Here is a 20,082-nt window from a genome sequence, read left to right as displayed (position 1 = left end):
TAAGAAGTCTCCCCAGACAAAAATTTCTACCCACTTAACACAAAAGACAGGGATGCTCTTCATTCCTAAAACAGGACTCTTTGCTTAAAAGTCAGCTTTAGAAAACTAAATTCAAGGCAACACATTCCAAAAGGACTGGTGGATTTGCTGAAAACCCTTCTGGTGTCACCCAACAGCAAAGGAGAAAACATTCCATCCCAAGCCCTTTTCTGACCCATATTCTCAAGCATAAGCATCTACCTTAAGATGACAGCACCAATGTAGTTCAAGCAGGTAGAAGGCCAAAACAAAACACAGACTGAAGCCCCAGATCCACGTTACTGCCACAGCTCATCTGTTTTCAATTCAAACAGCCCAACTCGAGTCATGGTCTATGAATGTATGAACAGCTTGCTGATGTGCTCTAAATGTAGCTAAATGTGTCTTCCTGACTGAGCATGTGGGCTGGAAGTGAAGGCTTAACTTGGTCTCTAATCACAGAAACATAGAACTCTAATTACTTTTGTGAGGGACCTCAAGGGAGCAGCATCTTGTCCAGTCTCCTCAGAGAAACACTTACTGACACTGAATCCAGACCAGTGAAAAAAAAAATCTTCCATTTCAACTTACGACCATTGACTCTGATCATCCTACTGTGCAGTTTTAAGTGAGTTTGGCTCCACCTTCTTGGTAACATCTTAGGTATTGGAGAGCTGCTCTTAAGTTCCAACAAAACCTTCTCTTTTTCGAGCTAAACTTATCCAGCTTCCTCAGAGGAGGCTGCAACAAAGAGTAAAATAACTACAGATTTGTCCTGCTGACATTTCTCTACAAACAAAACAGACACTCCAGCTGGAAGGGAATCCATTCTGTAGCAATTTGCAAATCTATTTTAAAAGAAAAAAAAATTCTTGAGCAAGACAGGAGAAAACTTTTGTGTTTTATCCTGAAAAAGACCATGAGACTACTCAGAAGTGGAGGGGGTAATTATTTCTTTAAGAGATTTTAAGAATAACCATCAGAGCAGTAAGGTTTTTTCTGAACAAAGTGATCAATGCCTCCCAGTATGCTGTGCCAGCTCTGTGTACCTAGTACTCTGTTAACAAACAGAATTAATTCAGGGACACACAAAAACTGAAGCACAGTTTTTAGAAAGCCATGACTGTCATCTGAAACATGAACCACCACCAAGTAATTCCATAATTTGTAGAATACATACAACTTTCAAGCATCAACAGTTTTAGCAATTCACTTTGACAACTTCAAGGTGAAAAAGAGCTAAGAATCCACTTCCCTTTAAACTACAATGGAAAGGTTAATTAATTCAAATGTATATTTGTTCACAAATGTTTTGAATTTAAACTGAGTTTTCCTTTCAAGGCATAAGCTGTGTCACGAAAATGGCTGATAATGCTTTTCTCAAACCAAAGAAAGTTACAGTTTACATCAGCACAACTTGAATCCATTAATTCCCCACCTTGTAATGGTATCTATGTTACTTACTTTCCTTACTTAGAGGAAATAAACAGGTAGTGACATTTTTTGTCTTTGAAAACATCATTGAAATCTTACAATTTTGAAGCTAATGCGGTTGGTTTGCTTTGTTTTATTAGAAAAAATACTCAGGCAAGGTCTACAATCATCTGTCAATAATAAATGACTTACAAGAAACTCATGAAGCAATAAAATTAAAAAAATACAAATACAAACTATATCTGAAACACTTCTATTTGGCAATTTTATAACAAATTAAAAAAAAAAAAACAAACGAAGATTACGGATTACTTTATAGGTACAGAAAAAGCAGTAGGTGAAGTGCTCAAGCAAAAACAAAAACAAAAACACTGCATTTTTTAAAAAATAAAGTCACATCACTACAGATTTTATGAATAATACCCTTATTAAACAACCATTCCAGAACATCTTATATTAGTGGTGCTTTTAATCTGCACTTCATTTTGTTTGATAAGATTTTTCTTGTGTGTATATAAGTAACATTTTTAACCCACTGGAGCTAAGCAAGACTCTCATGTCAGTACCAATGCAGAATGCACTTGTATTATATTAGGATATGCTCACTTCTGCGACCAAAGGGTTACATTAAGTTTAATTTTATTTAATAAAAATTTTGTGTAAAAACTGCTGGTTATTAGTTCACTGTAGTATATTCCTCCCCAATAAGGAGGACTAACTCTGCAGTTTGACTGCATATATCCGTACAAATTTTACATATTAGTTCCTTCTAATAGTAAGGAAGAAACTAATTTCATGTTCACTATTAGAAAGGAGTGCCATGAATTAATTATGGGTACTATTCATCCCTCTAAGATTTCTGGGAAGGATGTTCAATGAATTTTTTTTTTTTCTTACAACAGATATTAACAGTAGTATATAGTCCCTTAGGTATGTAAAAGAAGATTTTTTTTATTGTTAAGGAAGGTGCTTTTTTTAAACAATTCTTCTGGCAGCACTAGTGAATTAACAATATCCTTCAATATTATTTCTACCATAATATATACATTTTAACTTTCATGCCTCTAGAAAAACATCTACAGTACATTTCATAATATAAAAATATATTACAAATCTGCTGAAATATTTACAAGCAATGTCCTAGTATCTATATGCGACATTTTTGTCTCCATACAAAGACTAACAGGTTAGACACATCTCTATTTGTCAGTTAAAAAAGTCCATGGCTTCTTGCTTATTAAGCAAGAAAATGATTTTATTTTTCAAAGCCAACTTTGGTGCATAAAGGATTGAATTTCTAGATTATTATTTTTTTTAAAAAATACCATTTTCTTTACATCTAGAAAACATTAGGCCAAATAAAAAAGTATACTTTACAAGTGAATGGGGATCCTAAAAGGGTCAAAAACGTAAAATAAACACCAATAACACTAACTGCTTAGGTGGAGGTTTTTCAAAAACCATCCACTGATACGGAACACATAAAAGCAGATCTCACTACCATACTATACTACTCCTGAAAAGGGGGTCAGACATACTGCAACACTCTTAACATCTTTAAACCGTACTATATGTATTCAGAGTTGACTGGAAAAGACAAGCATTCCATCAACATTTGTTTAAACATTATAATCCAACATACTTCAGGTATCTGCAAAAGGACACGAGATTACAAATGACAAATGATTACGATCCACCATACTCAAAGGGCAACAGCATCATCCCTTGGTAGCTGTTTTATTGTCTGGCATGTGTTATATTTAGTTAACATTGACAAGAAGCCCAATAGTTTTTTTTTAACAGTTGTCCTGGGAGTTGTGTGTAAATGGTGATGGTTACTTTTTCCTTTCATCAAATATAAACTACTGTATTCGCTAAAGAAAAAAGCAGCTTAAGGAAGCAAGCATGCAAAGCCTTTCAGTTGTTCCACTAAGTTGCCAGAAGAGTGTTTGCCCAGTCTCCCACTGTACCATTCCATGAAAATGTGGATATACAGTAATATATTAATATATTCCACAGAAGCATCAACTTCATTCACAGAATGTTTACACTAAGCATAAATATTTATCTAAGAAAAAAAAAAAAAAAAAAAAAAAAAAAAAAAACAACAACAACAAAAAAAAAGGATGGGATTTGACTAATGTGCAACTTTCTTTCTAAATCCATTGTCAGTGACTAAGACTGCAGATGTCCCCACTTGCTTGGTTTTTACCTCTTCAACCTCTTCTGGGGCATTGTTCTGTAAAAGAAGATAGTACAATTTTACACAAAGACTCTGAGATATAAGTTTGAGTCAACTAGAGTATACTATCAAATCATGATACATAAAATCTACCTTCACTTAATTTGATTTAACCTGAAAGCTATTTTGGATAATCCTGTATTCACATATATATATCAAATTTTCCATTGGTGTTATCATCCTAGCACGACATTAACAGCTGTCCCTGAATTCCCTTAACCACTTTTCTCCCTTGCAGAGTTCTGGTTTTCAGCTTTATTTCTTCGATTTCATGCATTTGGTCCCAAATCCATACTGATCTCTACTGCTAAAAATGTAGTACATCATGTAAGGGGACCTTAATTTTATTTGGGAGAGGGAGAAAGGGTTGCTCATTTTTCTCCAAGGACTTAATTCATAATCCTTAATTATTATTTTTATAGGCTATGTTTTCTGTTTCAAACAAAAATAATTAAGTTCTACAAAATTCATTGATAGAAAGCAATTAACACCTAAATTAGATTGTAAAAGTCACTATGTTAAGCAGTTTTAAAACACACAAACCAAATTCCTTTTAACATTTTAAGTATTTCCTGTTAACATCAGTAATTCAAATACTAAGTATTTTAAATATTTACATTTACAAAAATAGAAGATATGATTCATTTTCACATTGTAAACCAAGTTTTCATTAATCTGATTAGTGAAATAAACTGAATATTAAAGGTGAACTGAAAGGCTTATTGCATATCAAGACCTCAGATTAGTGTTCTAGTTACTTCTTTAGACACTAGGCCACTGGATTTTAAGGAAGAAACAGACACACTGAACTTCCATTATGGAAGAACAAGCATTTTTTTTCCAACCCACTGTCATGAATTTTTAATATAAACCCATAAATATGTGTATTTGGACATTCAAAAACTTAAGAATGAGCTAAGCATTTCAGATTACCTTTAAAAACCACAGAACCGTGGTACTGGCAATTACGTGAGCACATTAATAAAGAGGGAGTGGAAAATCAAGAAATTATTAGAAACAAGATGGATTAGAAGCCAATTATTTTTGTGTCCTAACAACACAAATGTGAATGCATCTTAAAGACAAGTAACATGTACTGTCCCCTTCTGTCCCCTTCTAAAGAATCTTGTATTAAAAAATAACAGTACTTGCATACAAGTACAGATTTCCAGGTAATACTGCATGTATTACAGTTGAATGTAAAATGTGTAAAGATAAATTTGGACTTTAAAAAAATTGGTATACAAACCAGTATGTGATCTTAACAGAAGTGATCTTTCAGGATTCCACTGTATGTACCTCCTTTACTAGAATTTCTGTACACCAAGCACAAAAAAGTAAAATACACTTGGTAAATACACACATTCCCCATTTCTCAGTAACTAGAGTTCAGTTCAAGAAGTTAAGCAATTCTGAAACAACTTAAGACCTCAGAACTTAACTCCTGGACGCTGACAGGATCTTGGCTCCCTGGGTCTAGTGTATAGTGCATTAGAAGTCCTGATTTTCCAACGTCAAAAAGTTAAGTGAGGCTTAAGACTATATTTAAGTATAGAAAATTTCAAAATTAGGATCTTACCTGTATATGTTTGGATCCAGAAGCAAGGCAGTATCTTTTGGTAGTTTTGATAAATGAACTACTTTAGTTTTTAACTGATGTCGCTCACTTTCATTTACCCACACATCAGGCAGACTATGAACAAATAAATAAAATAAAAATATTCAAAAAAGATGAACCATTTTTCTTACCATAAACCTATGAGGTAAACTAGTACACATGATGTTCTCTAAAGTAACCTCCACATTTCACTGGTTAAAAAGGATTTTCACTGGAGTGAGAAAAAGACAGCAAATCTTTACACGATACTTCAAAGTTTTTCAAGTACTCAGTATGAAAAAGATATTAAACAGAATTTAGATGAATCTGCAAGAACAGAAAATCAAACATACAATGATAGTTACACTACATTCTCTGTTTTAACAATTTAATGTGAAAATAGGTAGCAGGAGGGGGAAAAAAAATCTTTGAAAATACTTTACTGAGCATAAAATTCTTAGATGCTGTAAAAAATGTGAGTAAAGGCCAGCATACACTGCAGGCACTGAGCTCTGAGCTACACTTATTTGCTTGCTCCAGGTTCAAAGCTTTCAATGTCAAAATGTTCCAACTCTGATGAAGCTAGTAATCTGATTATCCTCTGAGAAAATCCAGGGAATCATCACAATATTCTGGCTATGTAACAGTTCTCATTGTGAGATGGAATCTAACATTTAAGGGAATCATTCCTTTCCTACATGCAATTGTACAGACTTTTGCCAATTAGTTAGCTGAATCTCTGCTTAAGTTAGCTGTAACTCTAACTCAATTTCTTGCATAAGCCATCAAAAAAAACTGAAGAACTTGTATCCTAGTAGGAAGAAGAGTTTCTCCAGTAATGCGTTTACTTTTTCAGATGAGGGTGGAAGAAAAAAAGAAGGAAAAAAAAAAAAAAGAGGGCGAGACATGGGATGGACCCAAACCACCAGAGAAGACAATCCATATCTCTACTAAGGTACAAGTTGGATCATGAAAGGTCAAAAAAACAGTCAGACTTCTTTTTAAATCAAGTCAAAATCAGAAGCAACATTTGAAAGACATTTTTAGTAGAAGCTTTATGTTGAAGAAAAAAATTGGAAAACTTTTTACATTCAAAGACTATTTGAAATACAAAGACATACAACAAATCAGTAAGCTAAGAAATATTGACACAAAGAAAAAATTCCTGCTCTAAAAAAAATTATTTTCCTCTTGTATAGGAAAAATGTTGAAAACTAGTATACGTTTCCTGAAGAAACAGTTAAGAGTACAAATAACCTATATCAATTTATCAATTTCTCAAGTTGACTCAAAGTAGAGAAACTCAAATCATTATTAATTACTCAGTCTGAAAGGCTGATGAACAACTCAGCCCCATGGAAAGTATCATCACGACTGTGTTCAACTTTTCTAAAAGTGTGAGTATGGTCACTGTCTGAGACAGATTGATGACATGAACTATGATACTCTCCCACTTACTCTTCTTAACTGTATTAACCAAGATGAAACTTAATCTACTGAATACTCAGTAAGTCAGAACTACATCGCTCACTGCAGGAAATACACACTCTACCTAGTCCAGCCAAGACAGGAGAAATAATAACATAAACCACATCATTCCTTTGACCTGACCAACCAAATCTACATTCTACTGGGGTTGTATTAACTTACTGAATAACTTGTCTTCTCTGGTGTAGATTATAATATTGTACTCGTCTGAATGAGCAAAAAACTCCTTTGACAGTACTTTCTAATTTTCATGTTCCTAGTCATATGCTTTTTATCTTAAAATGCAATTAAATGTCTTTATCTGTAATATTTTAATAAGAATTATTTCAAAGTGCTGTTACATGTAGTATTATCCTAAAAGGAGGCAAAGAGCTATGATTTTTACTACAAATATTTTAGTTATTCTTTCCCAAGTCAAATTAAAACTTGCAGTATGCAAGTACTGCAATGAGCTGGCAAAGCTAGAGACACTTTAGAATTGCACCAAAATAACAAAAATGAATGCAGGTAACTTACCAGCAACCCTAGTCCTCTGCAAATACAAGTTATAATAGGTACACACTGCTAGTAAATCCATGCTACTGCTTGTGACTAATCTGGGACACTGCAAACCTGAATAATTTAATCCACCTTACCAAAGCAAAGGTAAATTTTATTATGCTAAGGCTTTAATTATGACTTAAAAGCAGTTCTAAGATCCCCATGTTCTAAAAGTCATTTATATGAACTGTGACTGTTTCATTTGAAACTTGGATGCTCTTAGATAATTAATTCTGCCAGGTTAGAGATAGCATCGTCCTGGTAAAACTGGAGTTCCTTTAAAGAAAGGGCCTCTAAATCAGGAGTTCCTACATAATTATGCAGCTATTCAGCTTAGTGTGAACTAAACATCCCAGTAACTTCAACTGTATGCAGGACTAAGGATCCAGGAGTAAGATCAAAATATTTACAAATTATCTTCAGTGTCAGAAGAAATAGATATCTCAGCTATTTCAAAGAAGTAGCTAAATTTCTAATGTACACTTCCTACTTCATACATCCCACATCCACCCAAGGAACATACTTTCATCTTGAATTGCACACAAGTGTACTAATTTGAAACGAGGTGGAACTTTGGAAAAATAAGAGCAAAAGCAGCCAAACATGATGGAAGAACATTCCGAGCTTCAGTGAGAGAATCCAAGGTAGTGGCAGTATGAAATGGATATGACCAACTGTGATATTAATATTACTGTGATATTGATATTACTGTGGCAGCTAGTCAAAGTTTGTTCTACTTCTACTATTACACTGATGACTGCACATTTTTCAGAACCTAAAAGTATTTAGGGATCATGATGGACCAGCAAATAAACTAAAAATGTATCAAGGACATCTTTCCTTACGTATATATGGGTGGCAAAACCAATCTGAACTCCCCATTCAATACAAAAAGCATCAAAAACACAACTTCAAATTTATCTGAACACATAACAGAGTGTAAATATTGAAAGCTTAAGTAAAAAAAAACTAAAACATTTCCGTTTTTTTTTTTAAATTTCTAAATTACGTTTTTGTTTAGCATTTTTTTAAAATGTGAGCTTTAAACACTTAAAAACCTAACATAATTCAGTGACAGTTTGTTTACCCCATTGTAAATCCTTCCTTGTTTAAGCACTGTATTGTAACACTAGCAATATACTCACATGTCCTCTGGTGTCCAATGAAGCAAGAGTTTTATTTTTCCAGAATCTTCTTTTCTTTTAGCTATTACCTGGTAATAATTACATAAATCATAATTAAAATAGATTCTGCAGATATTTTGCTCAAAAACTATTATTCATGTTCAATTGGGTTTGAAAATAGAGATGCATCACATATATTACTCCCTAGGTATCCTTTACTGAATGCTTTTCAATACCTAAACTGAGCACTGAATGAGTTAATGGCAAAGGCCACTTGGGAGAACTGGCAGGCTTACACAGATTGTTTAACACATACATAATGGGGACCTCAGCACTTGCTACCTATTGTTATGTGAACTACAAATCAAATGAAATGTCCAACCCTTTCAACACCTGACATAGTTTAAGCAGAAGGTATGCACTGGTGGGGTCCCAGACAAGAAATGAGAACTGTCCTGTATGAGATCCTGTCCTGTAAATAGCAGCATGTAAGACACTACCATAAGTTTTTAGGTGCAGGATCCTGAAGCTAGTCTCCCACCTTTAGCTAAGATCAAAATAGAAAAACACATAGAGGAAGTATAAAAAGGAATTTGTTCATTCAAGTAAAATTATGTTAAAACCAACATTCCAAAAGCATCCCAATCAAGCATTGGAATGGGCTGCCCAGGGAAGTAGTGGATCCTCCGTCTTGCATGAAAAACTTGTCTTGCAACGTTGTCATAGAATCATAGAATGGTTTAGATTAGAAAGAACCATAAAATTGATTTAGTTCTAACCTCCCTTCCATGGAACAGGGACACCTCTCATCTAGACAGTGTTGCTCAGGGCCTAATCCAACCTGGCCTTGAACACTTCCAGGGAAGGGCCATCCACAAAATTTCTGGGCAGCCTGTTCCAGTGTCTCACCACCCTCTGAGCAAATAATTTCTTCCTGATGTCTAACCTGTCTACCCTCTTCCAGTTTAACATGGTTCCCCCTTGTCCTATCACTAACTCCCCTTGTAAAAAAACCCTCCTCAGCTCTCTTGTTGGTCCCCTTCAAGTGCTGGAAGGCCACTCTTAAGGTTTCCCCAGAGTCTTCTCCAGACTGAACAATTCCAAGTATCTCAGCCTGTCTACATAGGAGAGGTGCTTCAGCACTCCTTGTCTTCGTGGCCCTCTGGACTTCCTTGAACAGCTCCATGTCTTTTATATTGGGGTCCCCAGAACTGGACATAGGACTCCAGGTGGCATCTCATGAGAAGAGAGGAGAGGGGGAGAATTGCCTGCTTTGACCTGCTGAGCACACGTTTTGATGGGGTCCAGGATATGTTTGGCTTTCTGGGCTGTAAGTGCAGATTGCTTGCTCATGTTGAGCTGCTCCTCAGCCACCACTCCTAAGTCCCTCTCTGTCCCTGGAGATATTTAAAAAGAGACTGGATGTGGCACTCAGTGCCATGGTCTGGTAACTGCAGCGGTAGTGGATCAAGGGTTGGACTTGATGATCTCTGAGGTCCCTTCCAACCCAGCCAATTCTATGATTCTTACAATACCCAGAAAAGCAGGGAAAAGCTATTTGCTTCCTCTTCTACTGATCTACCCTCAGCTTCTCCTTCACTACACATCTCAATGCTTCATACAGATTTTACTATTTGCTTTGAACACCAATTCTCCTACCTTCTGCATCTCTGAGCATAAAATGCTTACTAAATCTTTGCAAGACTATACACAACCACTGCAGACACTGTGAACTCCAAAAAAGGTCTCTAGAGAATCTTAAAAGCACAGAGCTACAGAAAGCTGACAAGTGATGTTTATTTAAAAGGTTAAATTAAAATGTAGCATACTAAACATAAATGCTGATTTCCATAATCTGCATCAATCAAAGCAACTTCCCAAAACTTAATACTATGTTAAATTAAATTTAGTGTCGACATTTCAAGAATTCATAAATTTTTTTAAAGTTTTATTTTTACAACAATACAGTGATTCTCTACACAAAAATGATGCGGTGACAAGCATCCATGTATTTAACAGCCAGATTATTAATAAGGACAGATTTGAGATACCTGAAAGTTTCAATATGCCTATAGATGAGAACTGAAATATTATGTTTGCATGGCAAGGTTTTGGTAGTGGAAGGCTACAGTGGTGGCTTCTGTGAGAAGGCACTAGAAGTTCCTTTCCTGATGTCTGACAGAGCCAGTGACAGCCAGGTCCAGATGGAGCCACCCCTGCCAGAGGCTGAGCCCACCAGAGATGGTGCTAACACCTCTGTAATAACACATTTAAAAAGGGGAAAAATTTCTGTGCAGCAGCAACCAGAGACAAAAATAGGAATATGTGAGAGAACTCTGCAGACACCAAGATCAGTGAAGAAAGGAAGGAATTGTTCCAGGCACTGGAGCAGATACTCCTGCAGCCTGTGCTAAAGGCCATGGTGAAGCAGGTTGTCGCCCTGAAATCCATGGAGGACCCCATGCTGGAGCAGGTGAATGTGCCTGAAGAAGGATGTGACCCTGCAGAGGGCTTATGCTGGAGTAGGCTCCCAGCACAACCTGTGACCCTTTGCTTTTCCTCACATGACTCTTGAAATTTTATAAATTTATAAAAACTTTTATATGTTTGGCATATTATACACTTTTATCATAATTATTGTCATGAAAATCTGACCATATCCTAGGCAGGCTACACCAGAAACACAGTTGTGACACAGACAAATGCAAAATTGCAAAGATTTTGTAAAAAAAAAAAAAAAAAAATTGAAAAAAATATTTGCTATTTTGACACTAATAATCAGAATGTTACAGTCAAGTCTGCAAAATTACACTTGAAATGGAAGAAATCTACCATATTTGAATTAAGGATGCTCTGAAGACCTAACACTTTTGTTAAGAACTTAACCCTAATTAGGTTTTCCATTTAAAAATACCATTCAGCCTGTAGATGAATGCTCAATACAGCATTGTCTCAGAAGCAAAAGAGAAATTTATTTTATCTCTGTGATGGAAATGTGCATCAAAGTTGTCTCAAATCAGAAATGGAGTTCTGCTGACCTCTTCTGGAAAAAGAAAAAAGTGTCACCCTATAAATTGCTACACATCTCATTTTCACCGTTTCCAAGTTTTCAGATTTCAGAACACGTATCAAGATGTGATCATGGAACTGAGATATCTTAAAAAAAGCTAAAACCCGTGAAGGGCAGTTAAAGTACTTGACTATTTTAGAGAATTATTTCTAACCATTTCAAAAAGCTGGTGGGTTGTGCAGGGGACTGGGTAACCTATAAGCTACATTTTTCCAACAGAATACTATCTGTTCTTTAAAATGGAGATAATTGACTTTTTCCATGTGACGATTTGGAGAGTCAAAGAACCATGAATTTTGACTCCAGTAAAAAAACCTAAGCAGAAAATAAAATTGTAATGAGGTCAAAGGTGAACTCTGGATGGCAAAAACATTTCTTCAAAAAGATTTTCTTGATGTCTCCATTCCATAGATTTCCATAAACATACGAAGAAAAGGATGAGTTTCAAAATACAAAAGGAATGCTTTTTCCAGAGGAGATGAAAGCTATCCACAGTGACTGTTTAAAAATTCTTCAGATTATTAATTCTTTACCAGGATATCCACCCAGTAAAATACTGCAATGGGTTAACATTATTCTTATGCTTCACTAAAAAAAAACAGCAACCTACATCATTTATGTCAGTTTGCAGATGGTAAGACAATTTTTCACCCTTCATCTTACAGAGTAATGCCCCTGTGTAAATAATTACACGTATTTTTGATCATCTGAAGGTGGACCACACAAACCACATAATGCTCACTAGCCACCTCCATTTAAATTCAATGGCTCAATGCTTAGAAGCTATGCAAAATGTTCTTGCATCTAAGGCAAACATCATCCATCTCAGTGTAACAGCACATTCACACGACTTCTTTCTACTTTATCTTTTTTTTTTTTTAATGCAGATTTTAGACTGAGTCTCATTAATACAGATAACATCCAGCACAAGCCCACACAGATGTAGCAGCACACTAAAATAAAGTAGCAAAGAACTGAAACACAGAAACACATAAAACTGTAATCTTGGAACAGTTCTCCCACTGGTACAGCTTCTCCCACAACTGAGGTCTGACCAATTTCTGATCTAATCAACTTCCTACCACCTCAAGAGATTTCATGCATGCAAGGATTTTCACCACAGCCTCCAAGTTAATTCAAACCAGTTTTAGAGTATGTTCCAACTCCAGCTCCTTATGAATTATTCCAGCAGCCAGAGGTGAGTTTTCACAACTGAGTTGTCTGTCTGGGCTAACCTTTCAGATTAAAGCAAGCTGTGAGTTGGAAGTAAATCTGTTTTTCTCCCAGCATTGTAAAAATCTGTGCTGGCTAGGAAAACCAGAATGAGGTTTAAATATAGGAACAGCTAAGCCACCTGCAAATCTTTAGCTGCAGATAGTGCTCAATGCACATAAAGTTCAGTAGTAAGACTCTAGGGAAAACTTCTAATACAGGCCACAGGTATTTAAATCCTCAGTCTTGCAAAAAAAGACAAAATATGTTTCATGCACATAAAATCATCTTTATGTAAAGAGAACGACAGTTCAACAGTTCAAATCACATGTTACTGTTAAGCCATAGCTAAAGACCCAGCAGACAGCATTCCTTCCTTGAATTGTATCCTGGTTTGAGAGGACCAGGATAGAACAACCTGCCTGGTACACCCCCAGAAACTGCCCCACTGTTGATGTGCCTGTGATAACGGGGAGCAGACGATTGCTCAGGTGACCCAAATGGACCAATCACAGTATTCCTTCCTGGGGTGCTGAGTATAAAATGGCTCCCAAGAGCTCTGGTGGCTTCTCTGGCTGGTGTGCTTGCTGGTTTCCTCACCGGAGGAGATGATTCACCCAGACAGGTCACCTCCTGCCTTCCCCATCAGGGCTGCCTTGTCTGCTCTAGGACTGCTGCAAACTGAGACCCTGGAATTGGGCACCACCACCTGCTGCCCAGTCCAGTGTGGGACTCTTCCAGTTGGGAAATAATTACCACTTGAAGAGTGCAAGCTCCATATTTACTTATTTTTATATACCTTTCTAATTTGCAATTACTACCTCATTAAATCCAGCCAAGTTTTTTCTTCAAACCTTAAAGTCTCTCTCCCTTGTTGCCTTCTTCATCTTCCCCTGGGATGGTAGTGGGGAATAACAGAGAGCATCTGTCATCTAGTTACTGTCTACAACTGTGACAGACTGCAGTTCACCTTGTCCTAGTCTGCCAATTTACAGAGTACCCCCCTCTTCTTTTGCCACATCTCTTGATTCTTTTCTTCAGCTGAGTCTCTCTGGTTTGTGTGCCCATATTTCCTTTTTTTTTTTTTTGAACTTGATCCCTATAAACAAATTCAGTATTTTTCCCCCGTATTTTATTTTTCTCAATTGATTCTGATGTCTACCCTATCCAAACACAAGTGAAATTAACAAAACTGGATTGGAAATAGAACAAGAGACCAATCCCCTGCTTGGCACTTGCCTCCTAGAAAGTCACTTTCATTTCGGTGCTAAGTACATTAAAATTTTAAAAAGAAGGACACCAATGCATTTATTTCTTATTATGTCTTTTAAATTGAGAAAAAAAAAACCAAAAAAGCACAAAAACAAAACAAATTTCAGATCAGCATCTTCGAATATTACAATTACCTTCAAAATATTCCTTGTAATAAATTAGCACTGTCACTCACTACTGTGGAAATGTCATCTAAATTACTTTATTATTTAGAAGACAAAACCAAATTTTTCTGCAACACATACTTGCTGTTAGATATTTCCCAAAGTGTATCAAATAGGAAATGTTGTAAGCTAGAACAGCTACTAACACTACTTTTAAAAAGTTACCTTGTTAATAGGCATGGACATATTAACAATGTAAATATCTCCTGTTACTTATTTCTGATTAAATGCCCACAGCTGTGAGAGGAAAATGAAAATCTTTAAGCACTATTTTTCAGACACATAGGTAAACATATAATACATGCATAAAATGCATAATACATATACTTACAGTACTATGAAATACAACACTGTGACCTTTTCCTAAACTTTCTATATGTGCTGAGAGGTTAAAGCAGATGGCTCGATGTCTTATGGCATCCAGTGTTTGCGCATCAAAGAAGTCATGAGGTCTTGCTGGAAAAAAAGGAAGAGAGATTCTTGGTGTTGAAAACAATGAAAGCATTCAAACATATTTAAGCACATAAGTGTTATTAGTAAATAATTCATTGTTGTTGCAGTAGCACTATCTTGTCTGAGCTGCAAACATTAATTTAACTAAGAGGAGAGACTCCAGAGACTCCAGACTCCATTCATTTAAGCTTGGTCAAACCACCCCCCATGTAGATTAAATAGCTATTCTGACAAACTGAACTACAGTTTCTCACTTTTTAAAAGTTTCTTCTCTCTTAATCTTTAAAATTAAGAATTCATTAATTTTGCTGAGTACTTTTGGGAACATCCATCTCTTACAAAGACCTCATTAAAAAATATGAATCCTAATTTAATGCAAAGGCAGCTCAGTTAGGTTGTGATGCTTATGGGACTAACTGCACAAGTCATCCTTATAGGACAGTAAGTTCAATGTTACTTATGTGACTCCTTAAAAATTAGTACTAAAGGAACTTTAAAACACAATACTGCAGACAAGCAGAATCTGGCATTGAAAACAAAACTGCTTGGTACTGCAAAGCAAAGCATTAAGTAAGAATTATTGCAAACATACAGAAAATACTAAGTCATCCATACATTTTTGATCTCCAAGGAGTAATAATGCTGAACAGTCATGTGAAAAACTCCACACTGCTAGATGTATATCTTGTTGTGTACAAGTTGTAATTCCATTTTCAAGTATTAGCAAACAGATTCCAGATTCTTTTCTAACCAAGAAGCATCAACTGCATCACAGCTATGCTTCTATTTATGAGTACAGTGCAATTAACATCCATCTTGTATTTTACATGTAGTCTAAAACCAGCAGGCATCAATAAATCCTTTTTCCTTTTAGAAAAGGGCTTTTATAGTTAACTGCTTCTTGAACAGTAAACAAATTATTGAATTTGCATCTGAAGTACAAAGAAGGTCTATTAATTCTACAACAAAAGTACTTTAGCTAAAAAATAACTGCATCAAAGTACATATTTGCTTAATCCTAGAAATACTTCACACAAACTTGAAAGATATTTGCCATATAGTATAATTACAGGAGAAAAACTATGAATGAAAGCATTCAGATTTTTAAGCCTTCAGAGTACTAATCCTTGAAGTAACATGGTGAAATTAAAGCTAAAAATAGTTGTTGATACAACACTATCAACTATATATCATACTGTAATCTGCAAAAACAGTGATTCAGAGTTCTACTGTCTTGATTTAGAACACTTTATATTACCTTTTCCCCAACACTATCTATCCATTTTTTGAAAATAAAATATAAATTTCACTTAAAGCTAGTGTTTGCTACACTCATGGGACTACCTGTTGTCAAGTATCCATCTGCACATTATCTGTACTTACTCCATCTCAGTTCCATACTGCCAATTAGGCACTCATCTCACTGAAATGTTTTCTTATTCTAAGTGGTAACACAGAACTGCAGCTCATGCTGCAGGTTATCAGTAATGCAAGATTATAAATATTTTATAAATAAATATAAGTGAAGAAGGAAGGGAGGGTAGAAAGAAAGAGACTATCCTAAATTTTTACTTTTGGTTTAATACAGCAAAATTCTTCAGGATTTACCACTGGATAACACTCAACAGATGTGGAAGAAAGGGCACAATTTGTCAATGACATGTAAATAGTTTTACTTATTGATTGTTAATCATGTATCTCTTGCACATCTATTCCCTCAAAACTGGTTTCAGAGTAAGGTATTTCCCTTCCTGCTTAATACAAGTTCCAACTGCAGATCAATTACTGAAGTCAAATAAATTAAAATCTTCATAACAGTGGCCTAAGTGAAATTCTTAGTCTTAAGTAACCAAACCATTCTTACTGTAAATTCCATGAACAGTAAATTTCCTTATCTCCCTTACTCTTCTCCACTGAATTCAAAACCATCATGCTTGTTAATAGCTATAGTGTCCTCTTTTCTATTGGAAAAGCAAGGGACAATATTGTAAACATAATCTTAGGCTCTGCAAAATTAGCTGAAGTATCTTTGGAATAGCAATACTATAACCAGTTTTAGTGATACACTTTCACTATATTTGGGTCTATATCTCTCCATGGACTACATGGAATAGTGAAGGCCATCCAGAAGAGAAAAAGTTATTGACTGTAATCCTGAATTATTCTTCAACATCATTTATATGACAAATCATATGGTCTACAGAGCACCACTAATATAACCTGCTGTAAGAATGTCTATATTAAAACATGCTTTCATCATAATTTCCAAACTTAAAAGAACTTGTGCTGTCTACAAACAGGTGAAAAAATGCAAGGCAGTTTAAAAACAACAAGATGTTATAAAAGAAAGGAAAAAAAGAAACCACATCAAAAACCCGTGACAGTGAGAATTCTCTTTATGGTCTAAGTTAGAATATCATGTTCTCCTCACATATAAAGGCACATTAAAGTCTCCTTATTTTATTTATGCCCTGATGTTTCTCAGAAGTGTACTAGCCTATAGATAAAAAACTGAAAATAAACGTGTTGATTTGCTGTAATTAAACTATTAAGAATTTATGCACAAGGATGCTTCAATAGCAGCAATTACCAACAAATATTTAGTACACGACTTAACCTTGGGAAGAAAAAAAAAGCAGGGTCTAATCAAACTATTAGGAGGCAGAAAGCACATTTTGACAAGATCTTTTTAGAGAAAAATTGTATTGTGATGCCAAACTAGTATTTTATCAAGTGATTATGTGAGAGTGATATGAACAGATAGTATACTATCAAAATAGCAACTTCCTTTACACTTATTTGTCATAACTTATTGTAATCCAATTTGCAGACCACCAGCACTATATGTGCTTATGTTCAACACCTCTCCATTTCAGACACAGAGTGTATGTTCCTACTTCTATATACTCTAGACTTAAAATACTTAATGCTGATAGTTTGGCTTCTTAGCCAAATACACCAACTGGCATGGTTCGTTCTTTAATTAAAAGCAAAACTAAGCTAAGAAACTGAAAGAGAAGCAAAAATGTTATCAGTCCTCATTAAAGTTCACCTAAGCAACAATAATCCACACTAAGTTTTAAAGAAAAGCTACTAATATTCAGCATTATCGGAAAATGCCATCAACTTCAGATACATTTCTGGGTCACGTACCCTCTGGAGAAATACATTACAGTAGTCAGTTTGCAACTCAGAGATGATTTTTGCCTGAAGGTAGAACTCTACAGCCAGCACTGCATTTGTCTCAAGAGGCAAGAAGATTTAAAAATTGCTCAAGCAGCTGTCATTTTTCTTCCTGCACAACACTTGATCACGATAGCAGACCATTCAAGTACTACAGTCTGGTCTTCAACACTCCCATATTATTTACTACTTACATTTTTTGCCATAAATTAATTCAGGAATTCTCAAGAAAATTATTACAACTTCTTAGCAGGTAGTTTGACATTTTAACTATGACACTTTGATCTGAAACTTGTAAGTCAATTATCTTCAATTACTAATAAAATGCCAACCTGAAGAACTATTTCTGCGTACAGTGGGGGGGGGAAAAATGAATGAAGAAGCCTAGAATGCTTCCAAATTTTCTTAAAACCAAAAGGGAAGAGTACTAGTGATGGAAAAGCAGAAAGCCACTGAGAAGAACAGGGGCATTGCCAAAGCATTCAGAAATGTAGTTAGAAAAAACCCTAAAAGCTCAGCTCAAATTCAAATTGGCCAGAGATGTCAAAATTACAAGAAAGGGCTCTGCAGGAACATAAACAGAAGGAAAATACCAGCCCACTGTTAAACAGGAGAGGTGAATTAGACACCAACACCAATAAATGGCAAGAGGTTCTCAAGATATTCTTCACCTCTGTCTTTAGCAGCACTGTTGGCCCATAGACCTTGTCAATGGAAACACAGATGCACAATCAGTGAAGGGAGAGCTGGTATGTGAACTGGTACAAGGGCTTGAACCCTACAGACCAATGGGCCCAGAAGCTACCTGTGCAAGGGTGTTAAGAGAGCCAGCTGATGCTGTTGTTAGGGTAACTCTCCATAATTTTGAGAAGTCATGGAGATCAAGAGACATCTCAGAAGACTGGAAGAAGGCTAATGTCACCCTCATCTTCAAGAAAGGCTTTAAGGAAGATCCAGGAAATTACAGACCCTTTAGTCTTAGATCAAACTCTGGGAAAGTTATGGCATGCATTCTTCTGGGAGCTAACAGAAGTCAAGCACGTCACTGTGAAAAGCCAGCACAGGTTCACCAAGGACAAACTCTGCTTGACAAACCTGACTGCCTTCTATGATGAACTAACCTGCTCAGTTGATGTGGGGCAAGTGGTGGACACTGTCTACCTGGATTTCTCCAAGGCTCTCAATACAGTCCTCCACAGCCTCCTCCCAGAGAAACTGGTGTGTTATGGTCTAGACAAGTCACCTGGGCTCAATGCTATTTAGTATCTTCAAGCTCAGTGTAACTGAACAGTATGCTGCACAAAGAAAGAATGCCAATAGGATGCTGGGTTGCATCAACAAGGGTTCAGTTCTGGTCCCAAACATATGAAAAAAGTTGTGGACAGGCTGCAGAAGGTTCAGAGAAGGGCCATGAAGGGTACCAAAGGACTGGAAAGCCTGCTGTAGAAGGAAAGACAGAGAACCAGGTTCGTTCAGCTTGGAAAAAAGGCTTAGACCTCATCACCACATCCCAGTACTTGAAAGATATTAAAAAGACTACGGTGACTCCCTTTTTGCAAGGAGTCACACAAAAAAAGCCAAGGGTCAATACAAGTTATTTCTGGGGACACTCTTATTGGACACAAGAGGGAAATTTTTCACAATAAGAACTGACCATTGGAATAATCTCCCCAGGGAAGTAGTGGATTTCCCAGTACTGGTTGCTTTTAAAGTTCAGCTGGACAGAGTGCTGAGCTGCCTTGTCTAGACTGTGTTTTTGCCAGGAAAGGTTGTATCAGATGATTGCTGAGGTCCCTGTCAGCACAGTTCTATGACTGTAGAATAGCCACCTAACAAATTCAATATTTAGAAGCAAGCTAAGATGCAACTCAGGAATTTGTGAAAGTGAAAATTTTGAAGTGTTCAGTCTTAGCCATCTACATTTTGTTTAACACATCCAAAAACCCAAGCTAATCCTTTAGGAGCCTGCAGCTATTTCAAGACTCTCTTTCATTATATCTAAGATGAAGTAAAAAGAGACTGCAAAGTGACCACATAAACATTCACTGATCAGCCTTCCTTCCTTTAAACTTCTCATTTACACAGATTGCTACAGCAAAAGGGAAAGCTCTTTGAAAGTAAAATTCTGAGAAGTAGTTTTCCACCTTTGAATGTTGCATTAGCGTCAAAATTAGAGGATTACCTGAAGCTTAAATTAGAACACACACACATCTTCAGAGTGTACTCGCATTTTAAGAATACTCAAGAATCCTCCTCTTGCCAAAAAACAAAGTAAAAGAAAAAAA

General features: G+C 35.9%; 1 protein-coding gene across 3 annotated transcripts in view; it reads right to left on the bottom strand.

The window, feature by feature from the left end:
- Positions 1-1,565: 1,565 nt before the first annotated feature.
- Positions 1,566-20,082, bottom strand: part of AEBP2 (AE binding protein 2) — a 49,921-nt gene continuing 31,404 nt past the window's right edge. Inside the window, exons 5-10 of one of the 3 annotated variants that reach the window (XM_071733048.1) lie at positions 14,493-14,617; positions 8,465-8,532; positions 5,274-5,387; positions 4,944-5,010; positions 3,559-3,691; positions 1,566-3,520 (exon numbers count right to left, since the gene is read on the bottom strand). In XM_071733048.1, coding sequence (XP_071589149.1) covers positions 4,956-5,010; positions 5,274-5,387; positions 8,465-8,532; positions 14,493-14,617 — 362 coding nt within the window. In that variant the 3' untranslated portion in view covers positions 1,566-3,520; positions 3,559-3,691; positions 4,944-4,955. Of the gene's footprint in view, positions 3,521-3,552; positions 3,692-4,943; positions 5,011-5,273; positions 5,388-8,464; positions 8,533-14,492; positions 14,618-20,082 lie in introns of those variants that run through there. The other 2 variants (XM_071733050.1, XM_071733049.1) reach the window with 2 other exon arrangements.

This window comes from Heliangelus exortis, chromosome 1 (genome assembly GCF_036169615.1).
Source record: "Heliangelus exortis chromosome 1, bHelExo1.hap1, whole genome shotgun sequence".
Lineage (NCBI taxonomy): Eukaryota > Metazoa > Chordata > Aves > Apodiformes > Trochilidae > Heliangelus > Heliangelus exortis.
The sequence above is the reverse complement of the archived record's forward strand: the minus strand, read 5'-3'. Positions and strand labels throughout refer to the sequence as shown.